This window comes from Anopheles stephensi, chromosome 2 (assembly GCF_013141755.1).
Source record: "Anopheles stephensi strain Indian chromosome 2, UCI_ANSTEP_V1.0, whole genome shotgun sequence".
Taxonomy (NCBI): Eukaryota; Metazoa; Arthropoda; class Insecta; order Diptera; family Culicidae; genus Anopheles; species Anopheles stephensi.
The window spans coordinates 66,790,517-66,808,977 of NC_050202.1; the positions used below are offsets into that span (position 1 = coordinate 66,790,517).

Genomic DNA, 18,461 nt, shown 5'->3' on the forward strand with positions numbered 1-18,461 from the left:
AGCTGCCTTTAAACAGTTATTAAGCAGCTGCATGGCATCAAACCTCGCTAGGGAGGCGAAAGTGTAGTTGGATGTAGTTTTTTGAACAAATTCTCAACATGAACCTTCTAATGTATATTTTGTAAAATCACTAAACTGGGAAAATATAGAACATTTATGGCATCTGCAGTCATAACCTTTTCTCTGAGATTCGTCCAAAACAAAATTGATGAATCCTTCTTCTAGAAGAAGATGTTCAAAAAGATGTATGAAATTGCAACGCTCAGGTTGGCTGGGGGAACTGGATAAGCCGGAGCCCGTAAAATCTTTTAAGGCCCTCCATATCGACCGAGGAGCTGTGGTAGGCCTAAATTGGGATAGACTGATGATGCGCTGATGCGTCTGCCAGAAAGGCCGTGACAAACAATTAGCGTGACCACGGCGCAAGATCGTGAGCATTATCGGAGACTTTTACAGCAGACCGTCTAGCCTTCAAAGATGTGAGTAGCAAAGAATTTTTGTCATCATCATCATCATCAAGTTGGCCTACTCTTTTAAAGAGCACGTCGTCGTGACATGGCCCGGTCAACGATAGATTTCCAGGAAACTCGATCCCTGGCCGCAGCTTCCCATCCGTGTAGGCACCCGATCTCCGACAGGTCTCCCTTCACCTGGTCCAGCCAACGAATTCGCTGTGCTCCCCGACGCCTCGTGCCGAACTGAGGGTCGCTGACGAATACCTTCTTGGCGGGGCATGAGTCCGGCATCCTCATAACATGCCCCAGCCATCGTATCCTGCCGGTCTTTGCCACCGTCAGGAATTTTTGTATTTATTTATTTAATTTCCTACGGGTCTTATTGAGATGAGATTTGGAAGGCATAGGTAGTGTTAACTAATAATCGAACACGATTGCGCTTTCTACATTCTACGCAGGACGATCAAGGGAACAACATTGAGCAGGTCAGCAATAGAAATGCATTATGCATTATTGACTTCTAATAGAAGTAGGCTCAAGACCCAGGATTCTTCCCTTTCCCAAAATTAAACCATTTTTTGTTTTTTTAATTTGTTATTGAGCCACAATGAAGCATTTTCGTAAGATTTTGTACAGTCGTTACTTGCAGGAATAAAAACATTCACTTACCTCCGTAAGATTGAAATTTGTTCTCAACATTTTCATTTTTTCCAGCCACTTTTCACATACAGATATTCATTTCAGACGATATTGCGTTTAATTTACCTACACGTGGGATGTTTTTCTTGCTCATTCATACACGTCAACGGGTATTACGATTTAAAATACATTACACTCAAATTGTGCTACACTTCCTACATTCCCTGTCTGCGGTGGTTGCATCTAGCCAATGGTTAGTACCATAGAAATGCCTGTGCCACTGCGAGTGCACCGCACGTTTATCCGTTTCATGTGTTTCAGTTTTGTTTCCTACCAGTTCTGTGTCGCACAAAATCCGCCAACAATGCCTATGCTTTGTTTCGCATGCGCTTCTCCTCTGTTACTTCCGTCTGTCTGTTCTTCTCTAGAGCAGTACTTCTTAACGAGGGGCTGCCCTCGCCTCCTTAAACAGATGGAACGTTATGGATGCAATAACAGCAGCCCCCGTAACGTTCCGTGTCCCTTGCACAACCGATGAGATCGTTTCTCTCGAGCGATGGGTTTGGAAAGGAAAAATTTAATTTAACGGTTTATAGCACATAGGGATGAAAGGGAAAAGGGAATAAGGGAAACTCCATATTTTCAACCGATTAATAAAGCCGAGGTGAAGGTAATGTAAGGAAAGCCGCGTGGGATGCAGTTTAACAAGATAAAAACGAAAGTTCATGTCACTTTTTACTTCCACAGACGAGCTCGGCTGCTCAGTACGTGCCATGCAACTGCAGATGCGGACAGATCGTTTTCGAACAAGGACGAAACAGCGGTAACGGGGTGCCTTGTGTCCCGACGATAACATATACAAACATACGTACACACACGCGCACATATAAATCTATTATACATGCGCATATATATATATATATAGAGACAGATATACATTCATAGATACTACATCTCAACCACAGGCGTTAATTCTACGTTGATGATGATGCGATTCTCGTCCCATTTCCCCATTGGCTACACTGATTGTGTTTTTGTTTGTTTGTTTTGATTTTGTAATCATACCCCCATTGGTTTAATGTTGTACTTCTTTTTTTCATTGTTTGTTTGCTTGCATTACGACCACGCTGGCGCTTCCTACATCCGTGGAAGGTGGTGCGCCTTTCCGACTTTGCCTCACGCCTCAATTGCTACTGGCCATGCCCTATCGTCCTATCAAATAACACTTTGTCGTGCGTCCTTTTCGTAATCTTATGCCGCTGGCCGGTACGAAATCTCATTCTCGCTCTAACTCTACAAATATAATGCTGCTGAATTGGGCGACAGGCGTAAGATTTCAGCAGTGCCAGGTGCGGCGCTCTGCATATACCCCACCGCCCATGGATTGGACTTGGGCATTTACACCCCTCACCGTGTCACACGAACGCACGCTCCCAAGAGGCAAGCTTTGAAGAAGCTTATATACTAGAAACTGAACCAACAGATGTAGCAACAGATTAAAACGTAAAACGCCGCTCGCTTTCCAACACGTTTCATTTTCAAATTCAAAAAGCTTTCTGACAATAATAATTTAATAAATAGATTTAAAATTACGGCGCTCAACACGATCCTTCGATGCTGGGCAACTTATCGTCCGCGAACCGCACGCTTCCAACCCAAACGCTCCGTTAATTCCACCTAGCGGAAGAGCGAATCGGGTGGGAAGCTGCGGCCGGGAAGACCGGTGCCCTGCATCGAAATATAGATAAAACAAAAGAAATAAATAATCAGCTTCTCGTGAAAGCTACGCGCTTGCGCCAACTAGAGCATATCGTTTCCTAAACCAGACTTTTGTCTTAAGAACAAGAACAAAACAAAAAAAAAGGTACATAAATATAAATAAAGTAATGAAAACAAACATTTTACAAACAAAAACCGCCTGCCGTTCTGTGTTCCTCCTGCTTCGCCTCCTTCTCCTTGCTGATTAAGAGAGAGCTCATCACACCACATTGTAATATAAAAAAAAACGATTGAAGGAGGAACACTCCGGTGTGACCGACGTGCGACAACAACGCATGGCAATTGGCGCATGTTTGGCGCGCACCTTTACGTGTTTTTCTTTTGCTTCGCAATTTTACATTCGCTAGAGCTGGGGCTCTTGTTTGTGAGCACATGTGCAATATGGGCGTGTGAGATGCCGCATCTCGCCAGTTGGTGCAATCGGCCACACGTGGGGCCCAGTGGGATGCTAGTCTTGGCTCATCGTCCCATTTTAGAGCCTTGGGTGTAGTACAAGGACGAAAAGGAATGTAGGCGCACTTGTTTCTCTGTCTCGTACCCTCTCGTTCTCTCGCATGTTCTGTCTCTTTCTCTATTGCACTATCGCGGACGTGTGTTTCATCATACTGGCCTATATAATACGGGACGCTTCCCCATCTCTAGAAGAGGGCATCCTGCCACAAGTGCCTGTGTGTCGTCGGTGTGTATGTGTTCGCTGCGTGTAGAATGGTCTGTGTAAATGGGGCATTCTCGCTTTTGGCGTTCGATTTATGGTTGAGATGCAACCGTGAGAACGATCGTGTGGCATTAGAGCGTGTGTTATCTATTCGGTGGTAACTTAAAGAAGTAATGAACTTTGCAAAGATAATCTCTAACTCTCTTATGCCACCCCCCCCCCCCCCCCCTATTCTTCCTGCATCGGTCTCAATCTCTCGTTGCGTTGTTTTTTTCTGCTTTTTGTTGTTGCTGTACATACTGGCATTAATTGACGCCACTGGCCACACACAATCCTCTTACTTCTGCTCCTACATACTTAGTCATATGTAGTTTGTACCGGTGGTGCTGGTGCAATTGTGTCGGGCGGCGTTCTGTATCAAACTCCCAAACTCTCAAACGTGCCCAAAGACAATTCGTTAAACCACCGATGCCCAGAGTTCAGTATTGGACCTGAAAGTAGGGATGCTTCAACGCCTCCGCGGCGGTAATACGTACGTGCGGATTCGTTTCGAGCAGCCGTTCCAGCAGATCGTAAGCGTCCGGACCGTACTCGTCGCATTCTGCATTCCGCGAAGACCGCCCGTCCGAACCATCGGCTACATTCCTACGGTTCTGGCACAAACAGCTCTCCGGCGGCTTGCAACAGTTGCCGCAGCAAAAATTTTCCTCGTCCCGGCCAGATGGTGGGCTAGAGCCTCCCGCCTCACCACCACCGCCCGCGCCCATCTCGCGCTGATCGTGGATAGCACGAAAGTGCTGACAGATGCGGCGCAGATTGTACGGCTGCTTTTCCATCGTTTCCGGTGTGCCGTGCAGCCTGCGATCGAGTGCGTGGGCCGTCTCCTGTAGGCGCTGGAAGCCAAACACCTCAATCATGTGTGCCAGCGCAGTATTATCGTCCACGTTGGTAAAAAACGGATGGTACTTGCTCAGCAGGCTCAGAAAGATGACACCAGCTGCCCAGATGTCGACGGCCGTCGTTTGGTTCGGATACTTCAGCAACACCTCCGGTGGCCGGTAGCCCGGTGTGCCAGCCCGAGGTGCATTCATTTCCGGCTGCACCAAACACCCATTGCAGACCTGTGGCCGGCACGAACAGTTGCACGACGGCAGGTTAGAGGACGTGCCATTAACGCCCGATTTGAGATCCTTCGCGTAAGGCGATCGGGTTTCGAGTACCGCCGCCGAGCGGCGATGCTTCAGCCCGCTTCCAATGGTGGCAACAACCGATTTAGTTTGCCGAGCCAGCGGTACATCGCCGAGATCTTTCATCGCACTACTATTCGAGAGCTTTAAAGGGTGGGTGGTGGTAGTACTAGTGTTACTGCCCTGTCTCTTCAACGGTTTGCGCACCACGACGGTATCCTGTTGCCGGGGGACAACCTGATCCTCCAGTCTGCCGCCTTCAGGCCTCCGAGGAATGACGGGTGTGCGCAGTGACAGCGCACCTTTATCCGTTTCTTGTGCAAGCCCAAAGTCGACCAAAACGTAGGAGCCACCACCGTTACGGGGACTGTGCAGGAAGTTGCTCGGTTTCACGTCCCGATGGATCACACCGTGCAGATGCACCCATTCGAGGGCGATCAACAGTTGCTGCAGGAAGCGCTGCACCTCGGCGGGCGTTAGCTGCGCGTAGTACAGGTGGAACGGTTCCTGCGGAATGTAGTTCATCACGAGCGCTACCTCGCCCTCCAGCCGGAACCCGCCGAGCAGACCGACCACATTACGCTGACCGCCAATCTTCTTCATACAAAGAATCTCGCGCTCGATCCGTGACGGATGGCTCGTCTGCGTGATCAGCTTGATCGCAAACTGGCGCCGCTTATCGAACGGCAGGTGCTGCTCGGAACACAGCGTTGCCAGCGAGACCGTGCTGAACGTACCCTTATCGATTAGGCCGTGCACAACGTACTGATTCCAAATCTTCTGCGACTGATTCGGCAACTCTTCGCTGTTCGCTACGGCTGCGATAAACAAGAAAAGGATATAAATTAATTGCTGTGTCATATAGAGACGGTCATCGCTATGACAGCATGCTAGCAACATTAGTGCGGCATTTGAACAAACCTTCTCTCTTTTGCAGACCAGCAGCAGCTTCCTGCCCGATCTCCATCGATGTTCCACGTTTCTTTGCTCGCCCCTTCAGATCCACCGTCTCGTCTAGCTGCATCTTCACCTCACGCCCGTCCTCCTCTTCATCACTGTCCACCGTGCGCGATTGCTTTTGCTGCTGCGTGCTATCCATACTTAATTAACGCTCGTAACGGTGGTCAGTTCGAATCGAATCGAACGAATCTGCGCGACCTACTATCGCCTCAACCGTTCGCTTCCGCTACTACTACCAGTATTCGGCCCGCCTTGCACTTTGCAGTTTTGTCTCCTACTTTTTTCAACTACCTTATTCACGAGCCTCTTTAGTTTGGGGGGATATTTGTTTGCCGTTTGCTTAAAGATGGCGCTTTTGTTGTTGTTTTTTTTTTTTGTACTTTACTGAACACAACCGCGTGGTTGCTCTTGTCTCCACACAGCTAATAATATATGGTGTGTGCCAAGGAATTGTGCGAATGTTGTAATATCACAAGAAGAGCGTTCACACACCTACGCACATACTTATACGTGTGTAGCAGAGTGCGATGGGTGGTAATTGGGGGTTGGTGTGGTGATGGTGGCTGTGGCACGTTCTACTTTGCCGTTGTACCGCACGATTGTTTCTTCCACTGCGCTTTTTTGTTTTGCTTTATTTTGGGTTTTCTGCAGGCCTGGCTGCAGTGGTGTGTGATTCCGATGCGTTTTAACGTACCCCGGATACTACGCACACACAATTTGGTGCACACTGGCGAGAAACACGCTTCGTTAGTACGGCGACGGTGAGTTGGTGATGCGATGATGATACTGATATCGTAGTGCTCCGTCTTTGTGTCCTCCTCTGTTTAACGTTTTCCGCTTCAATTCCCGTCCTTGAGATGGGATTGGTGGCGGGGGGCTGGTGACAGGTCTTGTTTTGGGCGGTGCTGTGTTCTACATTCCGCCGACGTCGTTAAAAAAATGCACTAATCGATAGGAACATCAGGAACGGCCAATCCGACGTGAGAGTTTAACGCGGGTCCTTCGAACCGCTTATTTGCACCAACGACTACCGATGCACCGCGTGCCTGATGATGCTGTAATACTAACCCCTCTCGTAGCCTTATACACTGCAACCGTACGATTGTGTATGTGTATGGCGTTCAGTGTGTGTGAAGTATTTCCACTCAGCTGCTCGGATTCGGTGTTCGCTCAGCTGGGCCGGCCGTAAGCTACACTGCAACAGCTCGCACACTTGCGCTCAATCTCGCTATCTCGCTCCCGCGCTCTTCGGCTGTCGTGATGCAATTCGAGTTGTTCTCACTTGCTCACCCGCTCGCTCGCTCGCTCACCAGAATATGCACAACGTCTTCGATCACCAGGGCTGGCGTGTGACGTTTCTTTTCGATGAAGGGGGGGTTGGTATATGTTGTTGGGTTTGTTTTTGTTTTGCTATTGCTCTCGCGCTCTTGCTCACTAGCGCCTTCTTTTTCTGGCCGTTTGCGCCACTGTTGAATCGATTACATGCCTCTCAGCTTGCCACCAGTCAGGCAATCAATGGTTCTGTGTGTGTGTGTGTTTGCGCGCAGTTTATTGTTTGTGCGCTGCTTTGTAATGCACCAGAAGTCTGCGAGCAGGAAGGTGTGCGCGGCTCCTGATTACAACTATACAAACGTATACACACAAGCACACGCAAGGTTGCTTGGAATTCACTGAACTGTTGACGCTATGGCAAAGTGGAGAGGTGTTTGGGGGGGAATGGGGCGGCGCGAGTGCAACAAATACTGTGTTATAACGCGTTAAACTTTGCAAAAACCATTTCAACCTCGATCGCGTTTTGCTACGGCTGGTACGCGGTGGTGCTATGCTATCGATGAAGCGAATAATCACGAGTGCAGCGCTTGCCCACCACCATCGCAGTTGTTCGCGATGCAGTTGACTAGCAGCTAGATGGTGGCGCGGAGAGGGTTGCAACGATGCAGCGATACCCTTGCGTGCGAGCAGGACGGGGAATGATTAATCGAAGGGGTGCGCTAGGGTTCGGCGATATAATACTTGCAGCAACCAGGCGAACGGTCGACGTGACTGTCGCTGGAAGTTGTTGGATTGGTTCGGTACACCAAAAAAACAAAAGGAAGACGAAAACAAACGGACCCCCGCGTCAAGGTCACCGAGAAATCCGCGAATCCGTGGAGTTATTTTCGTTTCACGCTGCTGCGTCGTCCCTGGAGCACACCAAATCGGGGTAGGCTATAGCGAAGCTGTCGTTGTAAAGCGCTGCACGTCAACAGAGGGTGGTTGTGGTTTGATGCAGTGGAAAGAAGCGTAACATAACGGGTGGTGGAGCAGTAGTAGTGGACCAAGGGGAGCTATGAAATCGAAACTGCACAGTCTCTTCTCTTGCGTTGCAAGCGTCGCGAGAGAATGATGGACACGTTGTTTTGCATGTATTGTGTGGGGTGATCCGTTGCAAATGCGCTGGTTGATGCTGCTGCTGCCCGCTTGCTGTGATTGATCACACTCGTTCGATATGAAAAAGCGATGCACAAACTCTCTCGCACACAGACACACGCTCGTTGGGAGGAAAATACACTCAAGCAGCCATTTCCCGTCAGCAGGCCATGTGCTTTTTCGATGTCTTGTGATTTGAAACAACTGCAACCGTTTCCTTACCAACCGGTGGTAGTTCCAGGTGCCATCGAAAGTGGCAAAGCGGTCGTTGAAACACGAACAGTTTTCCCTTTTTACCACGGCACTTTCACAACGCCATATCGCGGAAGGTGGTGCTTTGCGCTTTGTAATTGCTTCGAAGATGTGCCCGCCGCGTGTTTTTTTTTTTTGCTCCTCTCTTATTCGCGTATCCTTTTCCGTTACTTGGCTCTGCTTGGATGCTGTTCTTCCTTGCTGCCGAATGACCACGAGGGTATCTGCCAACGATGTACAACGGCACACCCCACCTGGGCAACAAAATATGGGTCCTTCCGCTTACAGCAGTCTCACAGAACGGCCTCGTGTATGTAATGTTCGTGTACTGGTACGACAATTCGCGGCAGGTTACTTCCGGTGCAGCACGAGCGCGTGGTTTGGACTTCCGCTTTTCACTTCGTCAAGCTCTGTACAAGTAGTTCGGGAACGGTGAATTGCACAAAGGAAAATCAGGAACGTGCATGCACAGCACACTATTATTTGGGCAAGGCGTGTAAGGAGTTTCCGATGTGCACGCGAAAACTTTTATCCGCTCATTGCTGTAACAGACCGAAACTGGGGGCTTCGAAAGTGCAGAGAATGCAAGCTCGTGGCGCAGGCACACCGTTGTGAAGTGGTGTGTGGCGTGTGACATTAACTAGACTAGTGCCTGCTGTTTAGTACACGCAGCGCAACATGGTTACTGCCTCGCTTCTGCAGCCGATTCTTCGGAGGTGGACGACTAATAGCCGTTGTAACTGTTCGTACGATGCGCTTTTCTTTCGCACTGCGTTTGCACAACTCGCGGATGTCTTATCCTCGCTCTGCACAGACAATCCGTCCACTCGGAACTCGGTAGTAAATTCGTTCGAAAGGTGATCTCTTTCTGGCACTCGTACGTACCGCTGCTGCTTCTTGCAAGTTGGCCGACGTGCAGTGGCAGTTTTCGACGTTTCCTTATCCGTTTGCTTCCTTCACACACACGCACACCTGTGTAAAACGCGTATCGTCGTCGTACGTCAGAAGATAGACCCGATTGCACTGATTATAATGCAGCACCTCCCGGTTGCAACGAGGTCGACGTTTTGCTATTTACAGTTCAAGATGCTGATAATGGCCACACACCGCTGTCCGATCGATAAAAGTGCAACTGCAGCGTGTGACAGCTACTGCCGTCGTACAGGTACACCACGTTGTGCTCCGGTCACCAACCGAATCACCGCCTCTCGTTCTGCACACCTCTCTCCCTCTCCCAGATGAACACCGCCACCACCGTCAAGCGCAGTGGGTGGAAACCGGACAGCAAACACCCAAACCGTACACACCTTATGCCGCTGTACCGCGTGCTTTCGGACGTGTATCGTTAGCGAAACGTGCGTTCGCGCTACCAAATGCACGCACTAGAGCCGTCAAAAACCACGCGCTTGCTGCGACGATCCGCGTTGCTGCTGCTGTTGCCGCGATGGTGTTGTTGTTGTTCTCCTGTTCGCTTTTTCCCGCAGTCCGAGAACAAAGGGAATCTGTCAGGACTAGGGCGAGTACACGAGAGGTGTAGCGCACCGGTGGTTGGGAGAGGGAGAGAACGAGAGCAATGCTTGCGAGAAAGAGATGAGGCGTGTTTGTTAAGTGAACCGTCAGTTTAGTCAGCGTAAAGCGCGTCACTCCCCCGATCGGCACTTGCTGTTGCTGCTGTTGTTGTTGCTGCTACTGCTGCTGGTGGTGCTTGCGTTGCTGCTGTTGCTGTTTATGATGTTGGTGTCACTTATGCTATTGCTACGCTCCCTGCTGCTACCGTCAGCAGGATTCTACTAAAGATGACCACGATGCTGGATGGTGCTGGGCAAACAAACAACATCGACAACAAAACACATGGAGACGGCGCGAGAAAGTAGAAGAAGAAAACACGCGCTCTCACACACGCACACCCGCTCTCTCACACATCTACGGCTGTGTGGTCGCGAAGCGAAAAGCAACGGGATTCAAGCCCCCTTCGGTTGAAAGCGTTTCACAATTTAATGGCTTACGGGCGTCGAAGTGATGCTGGACCGCGTGGTTTTCCGTGGTTGGGATGTCGCGCTTAACCGTACGCGAGGAAAAACAAACCGATGTGTCTTTTTTCAATTTGTAGTATTAGTAGCGCCGCACAATAAATACTATGACTAGACACGCTGATGTTGCTCCTGTTGTTGTTGCTGCTGCTGCTGCCTCTTGGTTACGACACACCGAAAACAGAAAACGACCCCTACTGCGGTGTAGGTGCACGGATGACGATCACTGCATTAAAATACACACCCAAAATGTTCCTTTCCTGTGAGCTCTTGTTGTCTTGTTTCTATTGTTGCACAAAAAAACAATGGACAAAACGCACTGCAAACACACGTCGCACTGCGACTAACGCGCTCGGTATGGGAATAATAAAAGCCCGTGTGCTTTCTCGCCTGCAGTAAACCTATCGCTCTGGGAACCATCGGGAACGATTTGCAAGCGTTGCGGCTGTGCGAGACAGAGAGAGAGTGTGTGTGTGTGCAAGCGGTGCGCTTGAATGAAAGAGCGCACACGAGAGAGTGGATCGATAAACAGCGGGAATATAGAAGCTCTCCCAAAACGTCAATACAAGCGCGTCTTCCCGGGTTCTTGTTGATGTTTTCGTTGCGTGCGCGATGCTGCTGCACACAGCTGGGCATGTTGACAAAAGGGAAAGAAAGAGCGCAAGCATGATGGCAAGCGATGACTTCAGCGGTGATGTAAGCCTCTCAGCTGTTTGCGAAAGCGAGATGGGCGAAAAGGTCGCTACGGTAACGCAGCGCTTGCGAGAACGGGAAGCAGCACATAGAAAAGGAACAAAAACACGGGCTTTGTTTTTCCAAACAATCGAACTCGCATCCCGGACCGGGAGTGGGAGCAGTTGCTCTTTCTGGCCAATTCTCTCTCCCGTTGTTGACGGGATTCTCCGCTGTCAGCGTAAAGGAAGTTGGTTTTTGTTTCATTTTCTACGTGTGGTAGGCATCTCCCTCACGCTCGTCCCGTATGCAGCAGCAACAAAAACAACTGCTTCCGAAACATCTGACATCTGTCAACCGATGCATTTTCGGTGAGCGCGTCAGCAACCCGTTTTGCTCAATCTCGGCGGATGTTTTGTTTGCTGTGCGTTGTCCTTTTTTCTTCCTTGCGTACATCAGCGATCTTGCTATGAAGCTCGTTGGGACTGTAACTGTCGTAGATTAATTATTGTACACTAATTTAAATTTATGTCTCTTGTAAATCGGAATTCGCACTGAAGAACAAATTTAAAAAATAGAAATCTAACAAACCAACGGTAGTTTGACTTCAATCCGAAACGAATGCTTTGGTACGATTATGTGGAACTATCAATTGTCTACGAATACGCAAGCATTTATTATTTCAACCTAGATTTTCAATTTCAAATTCGCACATTCCTTGTGAATGAGAAAACCATCAAACAACATTCTAAAGGAGTTTGAAGATGCATAAACGGTCATCTTCAACCGTTCATAAAGAAAGGAAATGCAACTGTGCATATCATTTGCATCAGATTGTGGAAAGAGTACGAAAAGAAGAAGGAGCAGAGCGGGAAGAAGACATAAAACAAAACAACAACTGACAGCTGCAGCGAGCAAACGTCAACAAGCGGGCTTCGAAAGAGTAAAAAATAATAATTGGAAATGCAGAAATCTGGAGTGTTTCCAGAGTAAATTATAGCTAGAACTAGTATTATGTAGTGTTAGTTAAAGCGATTCCCTAAAGCAATGAGTGTCGACGAGTTGGATAAATCGATTCGGCAATACAAAGATCAGGTAGGATGAATTGAATGACTAAAACCCCTTTAATGTTTACCAAGTTTCGATAGTACAATAAACCTTGTTCTTTCTGTTTTAGCTTGATCAGATTGCACAAGCTCTACAGCGCACCACCGATGCAGATGAGCGGAAAGAATTGAATAAACTGAAGCAAGATCTGATTGAACTGCTGGAGCTAACGCTAGAAACGCTCGAGCCTACTAGCGATGAAGACTCCGCAACGAGCCCTGCGAACGATAATGGAGCTTCAACAGCTACAGCAACAACGGCCGATTGTATGGATGATGAATTTGCACTCTTTATGCAAGAGATTAAAGAACTTCCTGCCGAACCAAAAGAAGCTGCTTGCGAGGAAGCCAAAGCAACACCGCCGGTCACAGAATCCCATGATGAATTAGATTTTGACGGTTTGATTGGCAGCAAGTGTTCGGCGCCACATTTGCACAGCTGGGGCTCAACCGCATACCATAATGCGATGGTATGTAGCCTCGATACTTCCGATCTGGCCGATGCCACCGCCAAGGTGCTCTTCACTAACCCCACCCATCGGGAGATGATACCCTGCGCATACTTTCTCGAAGGAGAGTGTCGTTTCGCAGATGACAAATGCCACTACTCACACGGGGAAGTGGTCCGACTGGACGAGTTACGCGACTACCGGGAACCACAGTTTGAAAGACTGCGCCAAAAAGGTAGCCGAGCGCTGGTAAAACAATCCTCACGACTCTGGTGCAAGGGTACCGTGCTGGAGGTGGATTTTAATGAAAAGCGATGTAAAATACGCTTAGAGGAAGGCAAACGTGAACAAGCGGACGTGCCGTTTGAAGATCTTTTACCACTCGATGACGATGCGCACGATTCGCCACGAGAGAGCGCTTCTGATGACGATTCTAGTGACGAGGAGGCGGACGAAGAAGCGCTCCGGAAGGCTCAGCTGGTGGAGAAAAGTCTCTTTCAACCGGCACCCGATCGACGGTTAGGCGAATGGGAGGAACACACGCGTGGCATCGGATCGAAAATTATGCAAAAAATGGGTTACATCGTTGGAACGGGGCTCGGTCGGGAGGGTGAAGGAATTGTGTTACCGGTCAGTGCCCAGGTGCTGCCGCAGGGTCGTTCGCTCGATTACTGCATGGAGCTGCGCGAACAGGCTAACGGTGATAAGGATCTGTTCAGTGTGGAGAAAAAGCTTGTCCAGCTCAAGAGACAGCAGGAAAAACGGGATGCCAAGGATTATGAGCGTCGGGCCAAAGCGGACAAAGCAAAGGATGTGTTCAGCTTCATCAACGAGCAGGTGTTTAGTGGTGGGCAAAGCTCGAAATCAAAACCATCGGCCCGGCATGGTGAGCTAACGAGACACGATCTCAAGGAACATTCGTCCAAAAACTTGAACATTGCTAGCCTGAAACTATCGGAAGAGATACGCCGAACGGAGGCCGATGTGGAACGGCTTAAGATAGCGCTAACACGACACAAGGCAGGAACGCCGGCGTCAGACAATCTGCGTCGGCAGATTGATGCGAAGCGCGCGGAAATATCACGCATGCAGGCGTCGGAATACAACATTTCCAAGGAGCAACAGTTGCGCACAGACAAGAAGAAGTTGACGATATTTTAAAAGCAGCTCCGACAGCCGTTCCGGGATCCGCGACTAGGATAAATCACGTAGTAATAAAAGAAATATCAAACTTAAACCGTAATCCTCTATAAGTTTTCCAATGTTCGACGGTATATATTTGAGGACTTTTTTTTAGAATAACTTTCTGTGGATAGTTTTACACCTCTACTGTTCACCTTCTCGCTCCAATGCCGCTTTGGTTTCGCGCTTGATCGTTTGGGCAATGATCTTCAACACCTGCGGGTCGGTTATCTGACCGCATAGCTGTTGGAAGCATCCGTTCATGATGTCTTTCACCAAGGTAGCGTTGCCAGCCACTGACGGACGTTGGCGTTGGTTCGCCTCCTTGAGCTCGTTACATTCCTTTTGCAGCTGTGCCAGCTGCGCTTGAAGCTCTTCCAATCGACGATCTCCCAGTTCAATTTGTTCGTTTAGGCGATTCCGCTCACGTTGGGCTTCTTCCAGTTGCTGCAGTGTTGCTTTCATTTCTTTGGTCTTACTTTCAACGGAATGTTTTTCCTCTACGAGTTGGGTTTCCAGCCCGGCGAGCTTCTCCTTTTGCTGTCCTATTTCCGAACGGCATGCCTCCAGCCTAAGTTCCAAACTAAGCACACTTTCCTTGAGGCGTCGTTCCGATTCTTCTAGCGTTCGTAGCTTCCCTTCCATCAGTGCCTCTGCCTCACGTTTACCATCTCTGTCGGCTGTCTCCAATGTGCGCACTTTGCTTTTCAATGCATGGTTCGCACGTTTCAGCTCGAGCAGTTTTTCCTCCAGTTCCAGTACTTCCGCATCCTTGTCGGCGGCAACTGACGATGATGACCGGTCACCTGCACCGTGCACGCTTAGCAGATCGATCTTGTCGAGCACACGATCAAGCTTGGATTCTAGCTTTGTCAAGTTCATGCGCATTTCGGTGTTTTGCATGCGGCTTTCACTCATCACCAAATTGAAATTCATGTCTGCCATGGTCGCCCCGGTCGCTTGATTCGGCACTGCATTGCAATTCGTTGGCATCATTCCAGCCAGCGGAACCATCTGCATGCTTACGGTTGACATTAGGTTAGGTCTGCGGGCGGTTGTTCGCGTCGTTATGGTTTCAATCTTTGAATCGGACGTATCGGATGAATCGGAACCAGGTGCTGTCGTGGGGATGGGTGGTGCTTTAGTTTTTTCGTGCATCGAAGGCATAGCTTGCCCACCCATTCGTGCCATGCGGGCTGCAAGCTCGGATCGCTTACTCTTCGGAGGTTCTGGTTCTTTTTCCACCTCCGACAATGGTTCCTCCACCACCGGTTCGCGTTCCACACAGCACCAAGATTCAATGGCCGTAAGCAACGCCTTACGGTCGAATTCACTTTCAAACAGAATGCTCCAAAAATCGTTCGAATCATCCGCACGGAACTGTAGGTAGTCTTGCTTGAGCAGTATCTTTGTGTCGCGGGTTAATGTTACCGTGCCGAGCACATCCGTTTTCGTACGGTACAATAGCAACCTGTGGCCGCTGGAGGAGTTGAGCAAAGCGAGTCCTAATTTGCCTAAGAAAACGTTATCACCATCAACGCTGGAAGAGTGACGGCGAGGAGTTAATGGTTTGGCTTTGCAAACGTTAAAAAGTTCACTTACAGCTTGTAAGCCGTTACCACCAATGCCCGCACGATGGTCCATTCCGGAGGTTTGCTTGCATCTTCGATCGCTTCATCGTCATCGGCCTGTTCGGCAGGAATGTATCGGAAGTTGGATGGACCGTACCGATCCGAGATCTTGACCGGTTTCGGTGCCACGGGAGCGTTTGCCCGTTCGTTATTACTGTTCACGGTGACTTTTGGACCAATACCAAATATTTTCGCCAATGTGGATCTGCATGAACAGAAGGCAATTCAATTAGTCACCAACTTTTGCACTTCCTGGTGCTACTCGTCCTACTCACTTGCCAGTAGTGTTGGGCGCTGGTTTAAAGAACTCTTCGTCGTCCGATTCATGGTTACCGGATTGTCCAACGTTACCGAACATAGGAACGGTGTATTTACCCTAAGAAAAGCGCAATAATGGAGCCTAGTTTTGTTTTTATACAGTAGCGATTAATCGTTTGTTTTGATAATTTTCAGTTCATCAACAATATTTGACAGCGAAACGGATGCGAGCACAGGGTGGTACATAGATTTGCACAAATACAGCAAATTACAGCAAACCAAATAATAAAAAATTATAAGCAATGGAGATTTATACAATGGATTGTGCGTTGCAAGATGAAAATGGAAGAGAATACTCATAATAGGTTACTCAGTACACAAATAAAAGAGTTTAAAGAGCAGTTCTGATGGATTCTCCGAATAAAATTCACACATTGCAAGCATCCCGCTTGAGCTGACAGCATGTGCTGTGAGTTTTGACAAGTTGAAGTTGGCAAAACAAACATGTCAGCTGATGGACGTACATAAATCGATCATTATTGAACGTACAACAGGTCTTTGTTTTCCATTTTCCTGAACCATAGCTGCACTTCTTGTTGTACTCAGATCGATTTAACACTTAGCGCAGTTACCCTTACAAGAATAAACCCTTTAATTGCATTGTCTCCGTCTAATTAGAAAGTTCTCCCACTCCGTCTCCATCGCCAACAGTTGACCTTCCATTTGCCTATCTGTCCCCCCCTACCAACGTGTAAGCAATCACAATCAATCATTGTGGTTCACTCGATCAGTCGAGAACGAGTGAAATTCCTACGGCAAACTCGCAGTTCTTGTCCGATATCTTTCAACGCCCTCATCCAAGCATCCTCATATCGTAGCAGAAATATGGCCCAAACGGTGCAGAAACAGTACAGCTTGGCGGAAGTGGCCCAACACAACAAACCGGACGACGTGTGGATGGTAATCCATGACAAGGTGTACGATGTGACCAAATTTCTCCATGAGGTACGTACACGTCTCTTGGCCTTTCGGGCTTGGATTGCTTTATCTCGTGGAAGATGGCACTTATCACTATCGCCATTCATTATGTGTGTGTGTTCATGTTTGCTCCAACCGTCTTTCCCGTAGCATCCAGGTGGCGAGGAGGTGCTGATCGAGTGGGCTGGCAAGGAAGCGACAGCCGAGTTTGATGACGTTGGACACAGTTCGGATGCCAAGTAGGTTACAAGGTGTACCAGACCTCCCAATCTACCCATTTCCAAACGGTTGCACGCATTGAGCAATCAAGCGGCTCCGTGGACGGTGTTTTGATGCAATGGAAACCAGGGTCAAATGCTCGCGTTGCAATTTTTATGTTCGTTTTCGCTATGTTTTTAATTCGTTTCGTGTTTTTTTTTCTGTACGCCTCTTTTTCTACAGAGAACAAATGAAGCAATTCCTGGTCGGTGAAATCATCGAGACGGAACGGAAAAAGAAAACTGGCGCCGGGTAAGTTTTTTACAGTTGGTGTTTTCCCTTAACCTTTATGTACACCACCTTCATGCATGTAGGCGAGCGACAAATTCTTTGTGTCCTTAGCACACGGGAACCACTTTGTTGCGGCTAACGTGTGGCTTTGTTTTTATCGCTTACACCATTCTTTTATACTTTTTTCCCCTTTCTACCAAGTAGCGTGTCTGTCCCTTCCAATGAATCCTCAGCATCGTCCTGGTTTGGATCGATTAAGGCGAAATTTTTCGGTTGATCCCTCCCGTGCTTGTCACTAGATTTCATCCTTACAAACGTTCACCCCTGCCCCAATCGGCGACCAACGATCGTGGATCTACGAAAACACCTGAAGCGCGTAGAGCGATGCGACTATATGTGATGGCTGTCTAACTTTAATCTTTTTTTTTCTCTATTTTGGATGTCTGGAGTTCGGGTGCAGGGAATTCTTTTTAGAATGCATAGTTTATATATAGCCACTTACATTAAACAACATTCTCACTTGTTCCTTGTTAAGCGGGATAATTAGGTGCATTATTGTGACTGTTTTTGTTTGTTTGTTTTCTCTCTCCACGAATCGAATAAAAGCAAGTGAACGGGGGGGATATGCCATGTGAGGCTCCCCTTGGGTGTTTTTAAGTTGTAAAGTTTATTTTTTGTTCTTTCTGCATTACCATTTCTGTTTGTAATACCTCCGTCCATTTGTAATGTCTTATCGGTTCCACCGCTCGTTCCAAGAAACATGACAAGAATTGTAATATAAACGTCTTACTTACACGACCGTTTGTGTTTCTTTGCTCGTTTCTTTTCTCTGCCGTTCTTTTTCCGCAGAATAACGATTAATCAACGTTCGGCACTGATCGCCGGGTCGGCCTTAGCCATCGGTGCCGGGTTGGCGCTGATCTTCAAAGCGAGCAGCAAAAAATAGAGCCCCGGCAGCATGGCTTAGCGATTGCTCCGTGGAGAAGACATCCGTGCTTATAGATTTCAACATTCCTCGAAGCATCATGCATTTTCTCGCTCATCCGCTTCAAGGGAGAGATAGATAGAGAGATAGAGGCAATCCACGAAGCAATAATCGAACCTCCCCCACCCCATCCCAAAAACGTGTTATTTAGTATTTTTAATTCTGGCCTAACTTCGAGGCTTTGTGCGAACTGGTTCGCGGTTTGAGAACAATAATTATTAGATATTGTGTAGTGTTGTATGCAAGCAGCTTAGGAAAAGAAATAAACACGAATTATTGAACTGTTCGTTTTGAAATGGTATGGGTTTCTTTCTCAACGCAGTACCACCTGCAGGAATGGGCAAC

The 18,461-nt window shown here is 48.2% G+C and overlaps 4 protein-coding genes across 6 annotated transcripts; 2 read left to right on the forward strand and 2 right to left on the reverse strand.

Moving 5' to 3' along the window:
• Nucleotides 1-1,189: 1,189 nt before the first annotated feature.
• LOC118504359 (cell division cycle 7-related protein kinase) lies at nt 1,190-10,783 on the reverse strand. Its single transcript, XM_036038751.1, has 2 exons — nt 5,637-10,783; nt 1,190-5,533 (listed from the first exon to the last, which is right to left on the reverse strand). The coding sequence occupies exons 1-2, from the start codon at nt 5,812-5,814 to the stop codon at nt 4,008-4,010; spliced, it is 1,704 nt and encodes a 567-aa protein (XP_035894644.1). The 5' UTR covers nt 5,815-10,783; the 3' UTR covers nt 1,190-4,007.
• A 1,012-nt stretch (nt 10,784-11,795) lies between these two features.
• On the forward strand, nt 11,796-13,836 carry LOC118504360 (zinc finger CCCH-type with G patch domain-containing protein). Its single transcript, XM_036038752.1, has 2 exons — nt 11,796-12,133; nt 12,216-13,836. Exons 1-2 carry the CDS (start codon nt 12,086-12,088, stop codon nt 13,752-13,754), a joined length of 1,587 nt encoding a protein of 528 aa, XP_035894645.1. The 5' UTR covers nt 11,796-12,085; the 3' UTR covers nt 13,755-13,836.
• Nucleotides 13,837-13,841: 5 nt separating this feature from the next.
• On the reverse strand, nt 13,842-15,881 carry LOC118504358. The gene is made up of 3 exons (XM_036038750.1): nt 15,682-15,881; nt 15,378-15,611; nt 13,842-15,315 (listed from the first exon to the last, which is right to left on the reverse strand). Exons 1-3 carry the CDS (start codon nt 15,762-15,764, stop codon nt 13,920-13,922), a joined length of 1,713 nt encoding a protein of 570 aa, XP_035894643.1. The 5' UTR covers nt 15,765-15,881; the 3' UTR covers nt 13,842-13,919.
• Nucleotides 15,882-16,156: 275 nt separating this feature from the next.
• On the forward strand, nt 16,157-18,412 carry LOC118504362 (cytochrome b5-like). 3 transcript variants are annotated; one of them, XM_036038757.1, is made up of 4 exons: nt 16,157-16,669; nt 16,793-16,881; nt 17,084-17,152; nt 17,336-17,788. In XM_036038757.1, exons 1-4 carry the CDS (start codon nt 16,550-16,552, stop codon nt 17,406-17,408), a joined length of 351 nt encoding a protein of 116 aa, XP_035894650.1. In that variant the 5' UTR covers nt 16,157-16,549; the 3' UTR covers nt 17,409-17,788. The 3 variants fall into 3 exon arrangements, with proteins under 3 accessions (XP_035894650.1, XP_035894649.1, XP_035894648.1); XM_036038756.1 differs by having other exon boundaries at nt 16,161-16,669; nt 17,333-17,788; XM_036038755.1 differs by lacking the exon at nt 17,336-17,788 and adding an exon at nt 17,981-18,412 and having other exon boundaries at nt 16,165-16,669.
• Nucleotides 18,413-18,461: the final 49 nt, after the last annotated feature.